At 37.7% G+C, this 19,449-nt stretch overlaps 1 protein-coding gene across 6 annotated transcripts in view; it reads right to left on the reverse strand.

The window, feature by feature from the left end:
- The window catches only part of ZDHHC13 (zinc finger DHHC-type palmitoyltransferase 13), a 59,398-nt gene that overhangs the window by 27,967 nt on the left and 11,982 nt on the right, over positions 1-19,449 (reverse strand). For 4 of the 6 annotated variants that reach the window (XM_053203387.1, XM_053203386.1, XM_053203388.1 and 1 more), the window contains 9 exons: positions 17,657-17,802; positions 14,274-14,396; positions 12,745-12,822; positions 10,700-10,844; positions 9,213-9,277; positions 7,650-7,812; positions 7,266-7,391; positions 3,606-3,739; positions 115-217 (listed from right to left, as the gene is read on the reverse strand). In XM_053203387.1, the coding sequence (XP_053059362.1) occupies positions 115-217; positions 3,606-3,739; positions 7,266-7,391; positions 7,650-7,812; positions 9,213-9,277; positions 10,700-10,844; positions 12,745-12,822; positions 14,274-14,396; positions 17,657-17,802 (1,083 nt within the window). The remainder of the gene's footprint in view (positions 1-114; positions 218-3,605; positions 3,740-7,265; positions 7,392-7,649; positions 7,813-9,212; positions 9,278-10,699; positions 10,845-12,744; positions 12,823-14,273; positions 14,397-17,656; positions 17,803-19,449) is intronic. The other 2 variants (XM_053203389.1, XM_053203390.1) reach the window with 2 other exon arrangements.

Consider the following 19,449-nt stretch of genomic DNA (forward strand, 5'->3'; position numbering starts at 1 on the left):
TACAAATATGAGTTATAGTCCCTGGATCTCTTCTAATATCTACATTTCTAACTATGGCATTACTATTGTTTAAAGGAAAAATGGGATGTGTATTTAAATTTCAGCTGGAAGGATATGAGGAAAGAATAAGATGAACCACGTTACAAATATCCAAAAAATGGAACTTAGCAGGAAGACTGTTGGTAAGTAGATGAGACTCTTATACCCGACCAAGAACCTAAAAGAAAAAAGGATAAACATACGGTATTAGTAAAAACAGGTATGGTTCATATTAATTTTAGCTCTAAATCCCCTTAAATAATAACAGTAATAATAACGATTCCCTTAAGTAACAACAATAACAGCTTTCAGTACCGAGTGCTTCCAATGTGCCACTTTCCACATAGTAATTAAGAGTTTGTGGGGCGCCTGAGTGGCTCAAATGGTGAAGCTCAAATGGATAAGCATGGTTAATGCTACCACGACCTGCTACCGACTCTTGATTTCAGCTCAGGCCATGATGTCAAGGTTCGTGAGATCGAGCCCCACATTGGGCTTTGCACTGGCAGCACAGAGCCTGCTTGGGATTCTCTCTCTCTCTCTCTCTCTCTCTCTCTCTCTCTCTCAGTCTCTCTCTCTCTCGCTTGCCCTCCCCCACTCAAGCTCTTTCTCTCTCAAAATAAATAAACATTAAAAAAAGTACTAAAAAAACAAGAGTTCGCCACCATCTCAACCCCATTGTACCCATGAGAAAAGTAAAGCACTCAAGAAATGCATGTTCCAGTCCTTAAAACTAACTTCTACATTATTTCATTCCCAATAACTTTCTATTTGCAATGAATCTTTATTTCTATTGAAAAATATCACATTTGTAGTTCTCTTTTTGGCATATCATATTTTCAAATATTCCAAAATGCAAAAATTTTAAATACTTCAGAGATTCACCTTCACATTTAACAAGCTTTCTTCTGGAGGCTAGCAGTATATTTTTAAACCATAACAGATGCACACGACCTTAAGCAGCTTTATCCCACAACCAGCTTGAGAAGCGGACACTGAACATAAAAAGAAGAAATAAAGGCTGAAAGTGGCCTTAGTCATCAAACACTAACCCTCTCGCTTGGGTAACGAGCAACGTGAAAGTCCGCACAGAACTTACTCAAATGTTAGTACTGTAGCTTCAAAAGAAAAAAAAATCTGTCTTTCATGTTAAATACTCAATAGAGTAAATCCATGCAGGAATATGGTTTACCTGGATCTATTTTAAAATTTATACCAGGAAAAAATAATGGTTGATGATGGGTAAGAAAGGGATTCTTTAAAAGCTATCAAGATCAGAAGTGTAATTATGATAAAATATTTGAGAAAAACTGAAGGTTCCAAGCCTCGGGCACATAATACGTGACCAGAACAGGCCAAATAGAGCCCACATAACGTCCACAGCATGACCTGCCTGAGATTAGGCAGCGCAGATGTGTCTGAATGAATTAAGCAGTGCAGTGAACTACCTAATTTGTAAGCGTCTGCTACCATGACCTGTGTGCTTCGAACAGGCATCACGTAGCAGCCTGGATCAATAGGCAACTGCGCCTGGAGCTTAAAGAAGAGTAGAAGTTTGCAGCTGCCTACCTCCATGAGACGCGGTCTCTACAGAAGGGTATGAAATAAAAGCAGTATGGATAAAGCTGCCATATGCATTTGTGTCCCATTTGAATCGTGTCCATATGCCAAGTCTAGCATACAAAGCCCTCCACTCACTGTCAGCAAAAATAAAAGTTTCCTATAAACTTTTGTACAATGTTGGTTTCTAGTGAAACAAAATCTCAAATGCTCCTATCCTAGGTGAGTAGATACTGTCAGCTCTTGCTTTCTCTCTGAAAGAGAAAACACAAAAACCCCAAAGTGATCATTGCGATTTCTGGTGACTTGGCTTAAAATTTCTTTGGCAACCAACTCACCATCTACTTAGTGGAAAATGTATAAATATCTCTAAGTTATAAGTTTTCTGTACAGCAGACAATTTTAGGCATTTTGTTATTTTTCAGAAATATAAGTTTTTACTTTACACTTATATTCTAATTCATTTCCAACCGTCTTGCTCTTGAGTGACCAAGAGGTAAGATTCCTCTAATATTTTGTTTTTCCTTATTACTCAAGCAGCTCATGCTTATTCCAGAAAATGCTGGCAAGCAAAAAAAGGCATAGGAATACTCAACATCACACCCTGAAGAGAGATCCTTTTAGATCCTTTTCTACGGATCATCATCATACTTTACATTTTTCTTTCATTCAGTAAATGAAAGTTTACATTTACTGAAAATTGAAAAGAGAAACATTTCCTGCTTGCATGGGCCTTAACACTCCAGGTAACAGTGAGTAAGTGCCATGAAGAAAATCAAACAGGGTGATGCAGAGTTATTCAGGGATGGCCTAAGGAGGTGACACTGGTCCTGAGGCCTGAATGGCTGTGTCTCCTGCTCTAAAACGATACGGTATCAGAACACTTCAGACAAAGACCTAAGCAAGAGTCAAGGCCCAGGAGCGGCATGAGCTCAATGTGCTTTAGAAACAGAAAGAGGGCAGAAGAGCAGAGAAGGGAAGAGAGGAAAGAGATGAAGTCCAAAGGGAGAGATCGAATCACATGACACCTCACAGGCAAGGAGTTTGGATTTTATTTTGAAGACGCAGAAAAGTCAGTGGAAGCCATTAAGCAGAGAGAAAAAAAGGAAACTGTTTGCCTTTTAAAAAGACCACCCTGATTGCTAAGTGGGGATGAACTATAAATCAGGGATAAGAGCTGACCAACTGGAGAAAGAACAGGAAGGACGTGGTGATGAGCTGGATGTGGGAAGGGAAGAATGAACACAACAGTAATCCAAGGATGACAGTCGTTATTCACACGGGGAACTGGATGCCATTTTACTGAAAGCAGGAAGAGACTGGGGTGTGGTATGACTGCTGGGTACTGTGTGTCAGCCATGGTTCCAGCCATTGTACATGTCTTAACGATAAAGCAGGCATTGTCACAACTGTTATCCTCATTTTTATAGATGAAAAAAGTGAGGCACAGAGAGGTAAAGCAACTTGCTAAAGGTCAGACTGCTGTGTGGTAAAGCCTGACTTGAATCCAGGCAACTTGACCCTTAACCATGACTAAATACAATCATGTATATTTTCCTAAAAATAGAGCCATCCCACAGTTACCATCTTATAATTTCCTACATTTCAGTTAGGTCGTTTCAACTCAAAAACCTTAAAAGCAAAAATAACGAGCTTAAAATGAATTCAGATCAAGGAAAAAACACAATTTCTGAAAAGTGGGCAAAAGTGCTTCAAGATGCAAAACACTTACAAAAATCTCATTTACCAAAATCAACCATTCAAAACGTGAGCTAGGGTCTTTATTTCCTACCAGTTGCCAATTCAATCAAACTACTGGGTTGACCAATCTGCTTTTAGCCAAATCATATGCTACCAAAGCCCTTCCCTCCCACCACCCCTGAAGACGTTTCTATGTGGTAAATAACATTCAGAGCTCAGTAAAAACTGCGATTTCAGCTAATTAACAGAAATAAACAATCACACGGAAATGCAATAACCAGCCTTGCAAAGACTAATATACACACCTTGGAAGCAAAGATGTCAGAAAAAACAATGTTATTAGAAGACATCCTTTTAAAAGCCAAGAATCTGAATTGAAGTCCAGTATGTATCCAACAGCCCACATGGTAATCACAGAAAGCATCAGCAGCAGGAAGAGCTATTAAGAGATTCAGAATTTTAGAACCTTATGGATTTCACCTCCTAAGTATCTAATAATGATTAGTACCACAGAAGAACTTCTTCTGAAATATATAACTATTAATACAACAGCAGAACACAGCTGTTCTTCAAAATTGCTGATTAGTAAATGTGAAGTCGGAGAAAATTACCAATCTTGGAAACAATCCTTTAAAAACCTTAGATTTTATAATATATTGCCTAAACATGTTTTCTTGTGCTTTCTTCCCCTCCAAGAAACAGGGGTCTTTCAGAGGAGTGCTAATGAGAGCTGACATTTTTAAAAACAATTTCTTTCAAACAGTATTGTAGGTCAGAAAGCACAAAGCAAAACAAAGGGACCACACAAAAATCAGGACACCCAAGGCTCAAGGTGGAGAGTGCAGCAGTTCCAGCCTGGACACTAGATGGTGCCATCCCTTAATAAAGGTCAGAGGGAACAAGTCTGCAGAAAAGACGACAGTTGGAGGCAAGTGGAATTTCAGATGCCTATGGGGAGATAGCCAGGAGGCAGTCAGGAAAGCGGTCGACCACCCAGGAGAAAACTTTGTACTCATCAGTATATAATCTGGAAAGCCATGAACCAATAACATCCCAAGGACTGTGTGCAAGGTAGAAAGGGGCAGAATCTTCGCCAACACAAACGCTGAAGGGGAAAAAAGCTAAGTTGTCAAAGGTAACGAAGAGTGACTGGTGTGACCAGAAAGGCAGGACGTGAACACAGGAGAAAGGTCCCAGCAAAGCCAAGGAAGATTCAAGTTTCAAGAAAGGAGTAATTCTCAGTTGTCAAATGTCACACGGAGGCCAAAGACTGAAACATGTCCTTGGGATGCTAATCATTTAGGTTTATGCCGGCAAAGTGAAAAGAATGAAATGTCTATGAACCAACAGTGTGACTGTCTGTACTGAAGCCAGGCACCACATTTCTGCAATGCAGTCCCTTAACTGCGATATACATGACCTTGGAAGCCAGTAAGGCTTTTGCAACGGCAAAGGGAAAAAATATATTCTGCCCTATTTTCTTCCACTTTTATTTCTCTAAGTGTTCTGAGGATGAATACTTTCAAATGCTATCAAATCTTTTAAAGTCCTATATCAGTTAAATGTCTGACTCTTGGTTTCAGCTCAAGTCATGATCTCACAGTTCGTGAGTTTGAGCCCCGTGTCGGGCTCTGGGCAGACGGTGCAGAGCCTGTTTGGGATTCTCTCTACCCCTCTCTCTATGACCCCTCTCACCCCGGCTCATGCTGTCTCTGTCTCCCTCAAAATAAATAAACTTTAAAAAGATATATAAAAATTAAAAAAAATAAAATCCTAAATCTAATTTGCAAGGTAATCAAGTTTAGATTTTTTTTAAAGGTAGTAAACTTAGAATCTATGAGCAACATAATCTCAGAACAGAAATAAGAATTAAATATGGATTTCAAATTTTTTCTTTCTTTTTAATTTGAGAAAGAGAGAAAGAGAGAGAGCACACAAGTGGGGAAGAAGGGCAAAGGGAGAGAGAGAATCCCAAGCAGGATCCATGGCCACTGCAGAGCCCAACACAGGGCTTGATCCCATGACCCTGGGATCATGACCTGAGCTGAAATGAAGAGTCAGACGCTCAACCAACTGAGCCACCCAGGAGCCCCTGGATCTCAAAGTTCAATCCCAGATATAACACTCATAAATGAGCCACACTATTTACTCACTCAATAAATATTCCATTGTACACTATATGCTGCAGCACTGTTCTAAGCACTTGGGACACATCATGAATTTAAGGTTTTTCTCTCATGGAGCTTAAATTCTAGCAGAAGATGACAGCCAAATGTATTAGGTGGTTTAATAGCATATAAACAGCTGGATCACACAGGGCCTCATAAGTCACTGAAAGGACTTGGGCTTTTATTCTAGGAGAAAGGGGGAGACATCACAGGATTCTGAGCAGATGAATGACAGGATCTGACCTACATTTTAAAAGATTCATCAGTGGACGCCTGGGTGGCTCAGTCAGTTGAGCATCCAACTTCAGTTCAGGCCATGATCTCACAGTTTACACTGCATCGGGGCCTCTGCTGTCAGCACAGAGCCCACTTCAGATCCTCTCTCTCCCTCTCTCTCTGCCCCTTCCCTGCCTCAAAAATAAGTTAAAAAAAAAAAAAGATTCACCTGGCTGCTCAGCTGGGAATGGACTAGAGGCGAGTGGGAGCAGGGGGATGACAGACAACTGCAGTAAGCTGCAGGAAAGACACTGGAGGCTGGACCAAAATGCCATTGGTGGAACAGTGAGAAGAGGTCAGATTCTGGATATATACTGAGGGCAGAATTAGCCAATGTGTTTTCCTAATGGACTGGATACGTGGCATGACAGAGAAAAGACAAAAATGACTGAAGACTGGAGTTGCCACCTACTGAGAAGGGACAGGCTGTAGATGGAGTAGTTGGGGTGGGGTGGGAAAAAGATCAGGAGTTCAGTTTTGGATATGTATATTGGAGATATCTATAAGACATTGAACTGGATAAATCAAGTAGGTAATTCGATATAGGAGTCTGGAAAGATATGGACTGAAGATAACTTTGGGAGCTGTCAATACACACACGGCATTTAACGCCATGGAGGTGCATGAAATCACCAAAAGAGGTCCAAGAACAAAATCTTGGGTCACCCTACCAATAAGGGTAGGGGAGAAGCAGAGGAGCTGGCAAAGGATACTGAGGAGTAGCAGTTACTTCTTCCTCTCTCCCTCTACACGCCTGAATGTAAAATAGATGCAGTATTCATAATGAACCGCTGCAGAGAAATCTGGGCTCTGTGAATTTAGAATCATTCTGAGAGTATAATTACTAATCATCATTAGAAAAGATGATGCCGTCTTTCATATCTGAAAACATTAAAAACAGAATCAGTTCAACACCCCATTTTAACAATTTGAATTATGACTAATACGACACTACTAGGGCTAGATTTTTATGAGAATAAGCTGAACTTCTTAACTTTCCCCATCAGTTTAACTGTTAAGTTCAGGAGGACATCACTCAGAAGAACTGCCAAGTTGAACAAAGCACAAAACTGGGGGTCATCTCTTGAAATTCTAGATGTTTTCATTTTGTGAAGTCTGCCAACTCCTCATGATTCTAACAAAACATTGAATGCTACTGTTTGCCCCTTGAAAAAGATTTTCAGTAAAAACAAATTTTCCTCTTGCTACTCTAAGAATTTAAACCATCTGTTTCAATTCATTCATTAAGTAAATGTGGAAGTCTGCTATGATATTCACAAGATAACATGTAGCTTTAGAGCCATCTAGCTGAGGACCAATAGTAAATTGCCAATGAAAGTGCCACACTTCCAACTCTGGGCTATGGGACACATGGGGCAGATGTGACCAGTGGATATAATGCAGCCCTAAGCCAACTCCCTGGTTTCATCCTGGTTTCCTCCCTGATTTGCCTTAAAAACAGAAACACAAATGAATAAAACGGTCCTTATGGCCCACAGAACAGGACCCATATGAAAATACCTCGCATTTCTGCAGCCACCTCCAGAGTCTGAACTTTTTGTTAGCTCTCATTTTGGCTTCTGTTTTTAGCATGTGAATAATGAGCCTATTTTTGTTTTGTACAGCCATATCAAGAGGTGTTTCGCCCTTAAAAAAAAAAAAAAAGAGAGAGAGAGAGAGAGAAAGTTCAATTATATTTTTGATAGAGTATGGGTGTTAAACATTGTACAAGAAATCAGCAGAATCATAGACTCAGTGTATTCATTCTAGAAGTAGTCAGTTACTGTCATTGGTTATTTATCTTGTGGTAATTGAAAAATATATGTATAGCTTATGTTTATGTTGATGTACTAATTTTCTAACTGAATACATAATAAACTAAAGGAGATAAATACCTGGTCATACCTTAACATTTCGGATGTCCAGGCTAGAACCGGCTTCCAAAAGTTTATCTACAGCATTAACATTTCCCGCTGCAACTGCCCAGTGGAGTGGAGTGTTTTGGTGTATTTTATCAACCACACTGAGAGAAGGATTAAACTTTAAAAGAAATCCAGTTGGTTCTGGCCTGTCTCAAAACAATAAAATACCAAGGAGTATTAGAGAGATGAATGATTTGAAAGGTAAATGCAAATAATGAATCTTTTAAGGTAACATATAAATTAACCACTCAGTTAAGTATTCTGAAGATCGAGAAACTTCTTTGTGCAGAGTTCTATTCCAGGGGCTAATAGGAGAGATGCACCTCCAAAAAAAGACATCTATTATGTGATAGTCGGCAATACAAATACGATAATTTCAACATCAATATGCTGAATAACTGCTTTCGTTTTTCAAACTTTTACTTTCATGTAGTTATTGTATTGCTTACCTTTTTTTTTTTTATTGTGAATTTAACTTGGGCCAATGCTATGTTATTTATCTAATTAAAAACTAAATGTACACACACTATATTTGAGGAGATAAACCAAAAGCTGACTTCCATGCTTCCTTTAACCAATTATTAAATAAAGCAGGCATAAATAATGTCCTAAAACATTCATTTATCTTAGAAACCTATGGACTAAAAGGCAGAGTTCAATAAAATATTTTTACTTACTTTACCATAAATACCTTCTCTTCCTTCATGACTACTCAAGAGATTCTTTTAATAAAGCAGTATTCTATTTTACTTATTCTATCAACATCTTTAAACACTATTATCTGACCTCAGAGTTGTCAGCGAAAAAGACAAAATGCTTTTTAACAAAATTCAACCCTCAGCCCCAGCACTCCATGATCAAAAGTAAATGGCATCACAACTACCTTGGATCCTAGGAGAGAAATCCTAAGTAAAAGTAGAATCAGAAATTAAGCACAACACAAATTCATAAAGGCAAAACTGTAGCAAGTATTTGAACAGAATACCAGAAGTTAGACTACATGGTGGCCATTAATCACATGTGTTTATAAACAAACATAAAAACTTAAACATGTAAGTACCTGATAGAAACATATAAACAGACCATACTCATATTCATAGATATTCAAAATCTGCTATTTTCAGAGCAGTCAACAATGTCAGAGAACCTTAAAACATACTGTTGTCTGGAAAGAAGATGTTATCATCTCGATTTCAAATGTGGAGAACATTTAAACCTGTAGTCATTTTTTTAAAAAATGCAAACTGAGAAATATAAGCCATGTTCACAGCATATACTATAAAATCTCTACCTGCTCTATAAGGAAAATTTTTTCTTATTAGCAGTTTTCAAATTGTTCCCCAAAGCTATCAGAAGAGAAATTTTATTTCAGTGGTGCTTTTCTAGCCGTAACTACATTAAACGTTCATACCACAGTCACAGGGTAGAAAATCTTCAGAATGTAGTATCATCTCAACATAGACTAGGCTACTTAAAATTATACACACAGAAAAGAAATTGTTAGAACCAAGAATCAGAAAAAGGCAAGTCAGTTAGACTTACTTACCCAAGTACTTTGTGAGCTGATAACATGAGAGGTGTCTGCCCATTTAAATCTGTCATATTCACACTCTGTTCGAAAAGAAGAGTCAATCAGCTTAACTGTAAACACAGTCAAAATTCTCTCTTTAATAGAATTATCTCTTTAATAGAAGTATCTCTTTAATACATTCAACTTCACCATTGCTTTTACAAGAAGCGTTCTGATATCATTTGAACAAAACAGTGTTCTGCTCCTCACCCAAAGGGTGAAAATCCATTGATTTCTACAAAATACTCATAAAGGAAAAATCTGAATATACGCTTCAAAGTGTTGCATGATGTGAATGGAAGAAAGCGAAGGGAAAGAGGAAAATGCTGACAATCACCATCAGATATAAGAGACCTTAGGAGTCATCTAGTTTAGACCTTACCTGACACAGTAATTCAAATTATCATGTCTTACACAAAGCCACCCAGTCTCCATGTAAACACTTCCAGTGACAATGAAACCTCTATCTTTTCTGAGGCAACTCATTGTAATTTTGGACTTATGTTTCAAGACTAAAACATGAAAAGTTCTTTTCTATTTTTTATAATATGGGGGTGGGGGTGGGGAAGGAAACGATATCTCCATAAGGATATGCTCCTTTTAATAAAATGGGCCCGTGTTTGAGGTGCACAATAATGGTTCTAACCAAGTCAAGGAAAGAGTTTCAGTTACCGAAGTGTCTCTTGGGCCTTGGAGGAATACGACTTGGGAAAGAGCCCAAGGAGAAGCAAACAGGGCTCCTCCTCATACGTCTTCCCAAAATGAGACCCAGGAAGTTATAATTATTCTACTTCAGTGGGCTAAGTCTGAGAGAAAGTGCTTATTTAAAAGGAACACAATCATTCCAACAGCATTTGTGCAAACATGTTTCCACGCCTGTTATAGGCGAGTCTGCTGATACAGAAACCACTCTGCTACCAGAAAGCATATCCCAGGCAAGTATGGCTGACAGGGAGACTCCCACTGCCAATACCCTATAATTTAACCTGTGCCATAAATGGATGCCTCTTAAGGCAAGTCATTTTTCATGGAATTACTTTAGAGAACAATAAGAAGCACACATTCAAATTGGTCTCCTATTTGCACTCAAATAATGAAAGCAAATGATGGGTTCATTTAGTGATCTGACTACCATTTCTACATTCAACCAGAAGAAAAATACAGGCTTTTGAAGTCATGTTTTTGAAAAACTCTGCAAATTACTGGGATCATAAGAAAATCTATTATAGGCTTACAAGTTTCAAAAACATCTATTACATGTTACTGAGCTAAATGACCTGTCCTTTTTGCTCCAATGAAACTGGAAAAGCAGCATTCAATACCTAGACTTACTGGGGCTAATATTTGAATATTTGATACCCATAACATATACTCTAAAACTGAGGGCAGACCTACTACTAATCATCCTCCCAATCTCTTCAGATTCACAGCAGCTGGAGTATAAGATATGTTTCTAAACATACCTGTCCTTTTGAGATGAGATATGCTATAATAGGCATGTGTTGAAATAATACTGCTAGGTGGATGCTGCTGAATCCCTCCCCATCGATGAGAGTGGGGTCGGCTCCATACTGGAGTAATAATATGACCATAGGCAAATGTCCTTGTCTGCAAATAGAGAGTAAAAATTACACCGTTTTCTACAGCATGCAGTAAAAGAAAAAAATTTCAGGAAGAAACTGGTATCCCTAAGACATGAGAGATTTGGGGGGCACCTGGGTGGCTCAGTCGGTTAAGTGCCCGACCTCAGTTCAGGTCACGAGCTCGTGGTTCGTGGGTTCGAGCCCCACATCGGGCTCTGTGCTGACAGCTCGGAGCCTGGAGCCTGCTTCAGATTCTGTGTCTCCCTGTCTGTCTGCCCCTCCCCTGCTTATTCATATTCTCTCTCTCGCTCTCTCTCTTTCAAAAATAAATAAATATTAAAAAAAAAAAAAAAAACTTTACAACATGAGAGATTTTGGTTCGATACAAAGAGTATTTCCGAACAGACTTTCAAAACACTGGAGACTGTCCAAATGTATTTCACTTTGACACTCCAAACTTAGGGCTATCTGGACAGTCCTTCTTGAATGCAGGTAATACACTTAATAACCTTCCAATCTATTATCAAACCTTGTGTTGCTATAATGTATAAATAATACATGTATAATAATAATTATTATACATGACTAATGCTAAAAATAAAAACTTAAAAAAAATTTTTTTAACGTTTATTTATTTTTGAGAGAGACAGAGTGCGAGCAGGGGAGGGACAGAGAGAGAGGGAAACACAGAATCCGAAGCAGGCTGCAGGCTCCGAGCTGTCAGCACAGAGCCCAACTCAGGGCTCCAACTCACAAACCATGAGATCAGGACCTGAGCCAAAGTCAGACGCTTAACTGACTGAACCACCCAGGTGCCCCTGAAAATGAAAACTTCAAAACCACGTACACTTCACTGTTGTTATTTTAAAACCAAGAAATAATCATGAGAATTGAGGTATAACATTCAGATTGCAGGTATATACTATGATAATATCATTCTTAGGAACGACAGACTTCTACATTTGAATATGGCTCATTTTCCTTGTAAAGCATTGCACCCCACTTGCTCAAAAGGGATGAGTTGGTTAACCTTAGATTCTTCAAAATTCTGGGCAGTGGGAAAAAGATTCCACTCCTGTCTTAAATAAACAAGTACTCATTTTAGTTCTAGGTTCACGTCAACCCCACCAACCAGAGACTGGAATTAAAATGACAGATGAAGAAGAGCATCTGGTTGGCTCGGCTGGTTAAGCACTAGACTCGCGACTTCAGTTCAGGTAATGATCTTGTGTTTTTTGACTTCGGGCCCGGCATGGGGCTTGGAACTGTAAGCGCCAATTCCATCTCTCCCTCTGCCCCTCCCCCAATCTCTCTCTCACAAAATAAATAAAACTTTAAAAAGAAATGACAGATGAAGAAACTGTTAAGTATCAAGACCGGCACATATTAATTTCAGCTTCAAATGGCCAATATATTCCAGAGAAAAACACTAAGTAAGTTTACAGTTCACTGACTTACCACTTTATCCATATGATCAGCTATAAAAGATACTTATTTTGATTATAAGAAAGTATAATACACATATTTCAGTTTTAGCATCACAGTGGGACCCTAAATTAAACAAAAAAAATATACTGTCCCAAAACTATAATTTTCTTTTTTTAATGAAAGGGAAAAAAGGGAAAGAAAGCCTTTCTTATGGCCCACAACAGCAGTTTCCCGATATGATAGTTACTAGGCACATTGGCTATTTAAATTCAAATTAGTTAAAATTAAATAAAATTAAAAATTCATTTCCTTAGTTGCATTAGCCACATTTCACATTTCCTATGTGGCTAGTAGCCACAATACTTGATGGCACAAAATAGAACATTTCCATCGTCACAGAAAGTTCTGCCAGAAAGTGCTAGTCTACAAGATTCAGAAAATGAACTTAAGTCACCGTGACTCTGAACAGCAATTTCAGTGTTCCAAGAAATCTTTACCTGATGGCCCAGTGAAGAGGTGTCGAATTTAAATCTCCACCCAACTGATCTACTACAGCACCTTTTGAAATATAAAACCTATTAAAAGCAGACATAAATGAAAATAAGATTTAAAACTTAAAATACATACTGAGAAAGAAAACATCAATTTTTCTTAGTGATAAATATAGGACAACAGAAATTATAATAATGACCCTCCCCCGAAACACTCAGACCTACAGAAGTCTGAGATTCACACAAAGGCATCAAACAGATCCCTGGTGAAATAGTCTTAGCATATCAGTAATTACTCCTGCTGTCATAAGCTTTCCATCATAACTTACATACCAAACGCATGATAACTACTCTCACCATATATTCTAATTACCCAGCACTCTTAAAATGGTTTATATTCAAAACACTTAGGATCACACAGATATTCTACTTAACCCACAAGAAGAAAGGTGGAATAATGTCACTTGTAGAATTACTATGTGGAATTGAATTCTAAAAGTAAGTAGTAAAAACTTAATTCAAAATCCTTTCAGAAAAGTTAGATATTCTGAGTATTTGGCTTCCTATTTTGGGGTCGCAGAGGTGATACACTGTATCAAGTGAACCTATAAGATGAAGAGACTTATATTCTTCTGTGGTTTACAGGAAGTGGTCTCATTATGCTCAAGTTGTACTTCATACATCATATTATCTAAATAATATACTAGTTTATTTCCACAGAAAAGGTGTTTGCCTGTGACTATAAAGTGTGGTTTTTTAAGTGTATTTTAAACTTTAGTACATTTTTATTTTCTTAAATCCCAAGGATTTTAAATATATATAATACAAAATACATACACATTCACATACACACATTTAATTTACATGCTAAGGTATAAAATAAAGAAACAAACAAAAACCACACAATGGGGAAGTAGTGCTCTATGAAGGGGAAATATTTCATACAATCCAAACATGTCTACCTAAAAATGTATTCTATATTTAATCTAAAAAATGGTTAAATCATTCTCCTACCCATCCATACCTCCTGGGATTTTAACAAAGTAAAATATTTCCATGTTTTTTCTAAACTAGACGAAACTTTCTGTTCTATCCTGAGACAGTTTATGTTACGTTTTTCCTTTTCAAAAAATGTTCAGGGCACCTGGCTGGCTCAGTCAGTAAAGCATGCAACTCTTGATCTTGGGGTTGTGAGTTCAAGCCCCACGTGGGGCCTAGAGGCTACTTAGAAAAGAAAAAAACAAAAACAACAGTATTCCATTTCATTGCCTGAACTTTATCTTTACAATGGGTCCCATGGCTTTATCTTTAATTTTCCTTTTTGGGCCAGTGAGAGTCCTGAACTAGATGGGTCAATAAAGCCCTTTTCAACACGATAATAACCGATGCATGCAGCACAAAATTTCAGGTATTCATTCACAATAAAAGATTATAGATGGTACAGCATTCATACTTGTACTGAAAGAAAAAGACAACTGAAAAGAGGTCTAGAATAAAAAATACATACTTAATAACACACACACAGCCCATCTTACTTTACAAGATCCAGCCTGTTGTTAATAGCAGCCCAATGAAGAAGCGACACATTTTCTTTGTCTGGTTGCCTGACATCATATCCTGCTTCTACCAACTCTTTACAACGTTCAAAAATCCCGTACCTGAAATAAGAGGGGGAAAAAAAAGGCAGAATGATACCATTAAAATAATTTCAAATACCAAAATTTATTCCGTTTACCATGTCTTTATCTAATCTCTCAGCCAACACAGATACAATAATTAACAAGGATAAAAATAAAGAGGATGTATTCTTAAGCCAAACAATAAAAAAGTAAACTTTATTTACTAACTCATCAGACAGATACACGTGGAGTTGAACATGATTTTCTTAACTAAACTTCAACATTCACATTTGCCCTCCCCTCAATAAATTTCATTTTATCACTTCCTATATGCCAGGAATGTATGATGCTCGTCCCTAACTACAATCCTATCCCTGAATAAGAGAGACAGACTAACAGCAAACTTGGAATGGGATAAATTCAACAATACGATGTGGGCGTGGTGTAATTATAGCAAAGAAAGGAATGATTAGCCCTTCCTGAAGGAGATAAAGCATGATATATAAGCTGTTTTACAGGCTGAAGGAAGGGCATTTCAGGCAGAGAAAAGAGCATGTATAAAAACCAGAGACGTGAAACTGCATGGATGTTCAGAGAAATATAAGCAATTTAGCACAGCAGAAACATAAAAGCATAAAAAAAGGGAGTGGCAAGAGATCAGGCTAAAAGAGGCAAGCAAAGGCTGCATGGGCCTCTATGCCATGCTATGCAGCTTAAGACTTGACAGTTCGAAGGGAAGCTGCTGAAGATTTTAAAAAGGAAAGCATACCCACTCTGAGTTCTAAGAAAGATCCCATTTGTGGTGATATGGAGGCTAATCAGAAGAGCGTGACTCTTGTACATAAAAATAGGTGGGAGGTAATGAGAACCTGAACTAAGAGAGGCAGTAAGAATGGAAAAGGAGGAATGGACTTGAGGGATATTTAAGATGGTTATTTAAGTGACTATCAGAATAAAAAATATCTTTTGAATACTACAAAAATTTTTTAAATCATTCATTAGCTTTATTTCTTTCTAATAGAAACTATTAAGTCCCCAACAGACCATTTAGCACTTTGAGACTTATTTTTTATGTGTTTTTTTTTTTTTTTAAGTTTATTTGAGAGAAAGAGCACACATGCGTGCGTGCGAGTTGGGAAGGAGCAGAAAGAGAAGGAGAAGGAGAGACTCCCAAGCAGGCTCCATACTGTCAGCACAGAGCCCAACGTGGGGCTCGAACCTACGAACTGTGAGATCACGACTTGAGCCGAAATCAAGGCGGATGCTTAACTGACTGAGCCACCCAGGCGCCCCGATACTTATTTCTATTTAGAGGGAGCCAAATGTTTCAATAGGCCCTTAAGGGTGAAAATCACAATGTTAAATTAAATAACGTATACCTCACCAAAATGTGTGTGCTGATCAGGCTGTCTTTACGGTACTTTTTAAAAGGTAGAGATACTTATTGACAATGTTAAGTGAAAATAGTAATAAGAGAGTGAACTGTGAATAAAGATACGTATATTTATATTCTCCATGTTTTAAAGGTCAACTTTAACATTTTACTGAAAAAGAAATACTCCCTTTATGTGAGAAATACAGTAAGAGTACACATTAATTAGGATTTTGGTGATTTAGAGAACATACATATCCTAGCTCTCTTTGCCTTTTCCAAACACCACCTAATGATATTCCCACAACCACTTAAGGAGGTCTAAGACCTAAAGTAAATTTTAGGAAAGATATAAAACGTGAGTTTTTACTGGAATTCTCTGTGAACATAGCCTAATTTCTTTTATTTATCATAACAGAGCTCTACTGGCAGCAGAGAAACATTTAAATGCTTCTATGCTAATTAAAGCAAATAATTACCTTAAGAACACTCTTACCTTCACATAAACATAATAATACAAGTAATATCAAAAAAGACTCACCTAAAGTAGCAGTTCCAAGGGCTTTTCAAGTTCATATGAATTAGTAATTAGAATACTCAAATAATTATTGATTTCTTTTTTTAACATTTATTTATTGTTGAGAGACAGAGCACAAGCAGGGGAGGGGCAGAGAGAGGGAGAAGACACAGAATCCAAAGCAGGTTCCAGGCTCTGAGCTGTCAGCGCAGAACCCGACGTGGGGCTCAAACTTACGAACTGCAAGATCATGACCTGAGCTGAAGTCAGACGCTTAACCAGCTGAGCTACCCAGGCACCACAAGTTGATTATTTTTTAACATAAATAATAGATTAGTTTTTGTTAAGGCCTAACAGACTAATCAGTCACCAAACATCTTTGCTTTTGAGAGAAATTATATCAAGTTAGTGTGGTAACATTAGTTCCTTACATGCTGATTAGAAGCTCTGATGGGCAGATTTACATTTGATCACTAAGAAAATGATTCCTAATTAATGTAATCTAAAAGACAAAATATTTTGAAACATGTTCAACGGTAAGAGGTGGGGTGGATGTTAATAACTAGTGAGATCCATGAGGGGGAAAATGTTAGAAATGATTTAATACAAATACCCACATATGGAGATCTCAAGGGGAAACTTTCAAAACACACTTTCATTTACAGTGCAAGCAAATAACCCACTATATGTTTCAAGTGGCCAGAATACCTATTTCTATTTTACTGACATTTTTCCAGGGCACCCAGTACAATGGGTACATAGAAAGTATTTGAGGGGCGCCTGGGCGGTTCAGTTGATTAAGCATCCAACTCTCGGTTTCGGCTCAGGTCATGATCTCCAGCTTCGTGAGATCAAGTCCCACATCAGGGTCTGCGCTGACAGTGCGGAGACTGCTTGGGACTCTCTTTCCCCCGCTCCTCCTGCTGCGCTCGCTCTCTCTCTCAACATAAATAAACATTTTTAAAAAAAGAAAGAAAGTACTTGATAAATAATCGTTTAAAATATCCATTAAGTGTCCGAGCTGATATTTTTCTATCCCGTTGACTTATTTAGGTTGTAGCACATTTTTAAAAACTCTAATTTGTTTCAAACTCAGAGTCTAGTTTTACTGTCATTTATAATCATTAATTCACTCAACGAACATTTATTTGGCAGCAAACACAAGAAGTATGCAAAAGCACTGGGGTGACAAGGATGAAAATGACGTGCTTTCGCTCCTAAGCTGCTCATGATCTAATGGCAGAGACCGGTAGTAAACTGCTAAGGTGCACTGTATTAAGTGCTCTGATGCCCATAGGACAAATACTAGCCGCTAGAGTATGAGGTGAGGAAGGTGCCACAAACTGCACAAACATTAATACGATTCCACAGAATGCAGAAATGATCAGATGAAGTACTGGGGAGACTTACTGAGTAGCTTTTACAATGTCACAGTTACTAGAGTCCTCTATAAGAGGAAGAGCTTCTCTCGCCTTGGCAAGTTCTTTGCTTTCATATGCACAGACTCCATGTCGACCAAATCCTGGAGGGTGGGGGCCATGGCTGTGATTCCTGCACTGAAGCATAAGAGAAATGTGACAAAGCATAGGAGGAGAATTAATGTCACATTCAATTACATAATGAACCAGCTGCTACTATCAACAGTGTATCTATATTATCAAATTAGAATTACTTTGAGTCTTCCAGGTATATCCTAGGGAAGATTTTCATCTTAATCCTATTCACTGAGTGAGATGATCATCAGAAAATTCCCCATTATAGATTTTGTCATTAAACAAAAGTCATCTACAAAGGCACCAATGGACCTTCTGACCTGTAGTAGCTGGAGGGTTACGGCTACTGACATAGTAGGAAGGTCACCAGCTCTCTGCTTTGGGGAGTTGTAGCAAACACCCTAAGGATACACCCGAACCTCCCAATAGAACAAGTTCTTGAATAGGTATAACTGGAGTCTCAGGAGAGGAGGAGAAAATATTTTTAAATATTTGACTAAATACCCCAAAGCCTTCCAAATTTGGTGAAATTATAAACTCACAACTCTAAAAGCTCAACAAACCCAAGAAGGATAAACCTCAAAACTGTACACAAAGCAGGGATCCTGGGTGGCTCAGTCGGTTAAGTGGCCGACTTCGGCTCAGGTCAAGATCTCATGGCCCGTGAGTTCGGGCCCCGCATCGGGCTCTGTGCTGTCAGTGCAGAGCCTGGAGCCTGCATGGGATTCTGTGTCTCCCTCTATCTCTGTCCCTCCCCCACTCATGCTCTATGTCTCAAAAAATGAATAACCACTAAAAAAAAAAAAAACCATACACAAAGGTATATCATAATCAAATCACCAAAAACCAATGTTAAAGAGATAATCTCAAGGGCAGCCTAAGGATAAAAGATACATTGTGTTAACAAAATCAAAGATACGAATAAATTCAGACCTCTTATCAGTAAATGCAAGCCAGAACACAAACACAACAGTTTTCAAGAGCCGAATGAAAGAATTACAAACCTGAAGCAACAGCAAAAATATTCTTCAAAAATGGGGGTGAAATACATACTTTTTCAGACAAACAAAAATGAGAAAATTGCCAGCAAACTTATATTCCAAGAAATGATAAAAGAAGTTCTTCAGGCTTAAATGAAAATAATACCAGATGGCAATCTGAATCAATACAAAAGAACAGAATGCCAGACCACATGGGTAAATATGGATAATTATGTGGGTAAACATAACAGATTTTTTCTCATTTTTTAATTTCTTGATGATAGTAGAGAAACGGAAGTATCCTTATAAGTATACTTCTAAAAGATGTTATAATAGTTATAAGAGATACTATAGTAGTATTTGCAGGTAGGTAGTGATAACTTAAAGCATATAATGCTAACCCAAGAGCAACCTTTAAATGAAGAGGTCTAAGTAATAAGCCAAGAGCAGAAATAAAATAAAATATATAAAAGACACCAAATTAATATTTTTAATAAAAAGGCAAGAAAAGTAGAAAAAATGAATACAGAACCAGAGAGGAAAAACATACAAGATGATATTTTCATACCTAACCACCATATTGATAATCATGTTAAGTGCAAATGGTCATAAATAAATAAATAAATAAATAAATAAATAAATAAATAAATGACAGAGATTGTTAGATTGGATTTTAAGACAAACAAAAATACTAAATACTACAACTATAAGCTGTCTACAAGAAATCCAC

The sequence above is a fragment of the Acinonyx jubatus genome, chromosome D1 (assembly GCF_027475565.1).
Source record: "Acinonyx jubatus isolate Ajub_Pintada_27869175 chromosome D1, VMU_Ajub_asm_v1.0, whole genome shotgun sequence".
In the NCBI taxonomy this organism is placed as follows: Eukaryota; Metazoa; Chordata; class Mammalia; order Carnivora; family Felidae; genus Acinonyx; species Acinonyx jubatus.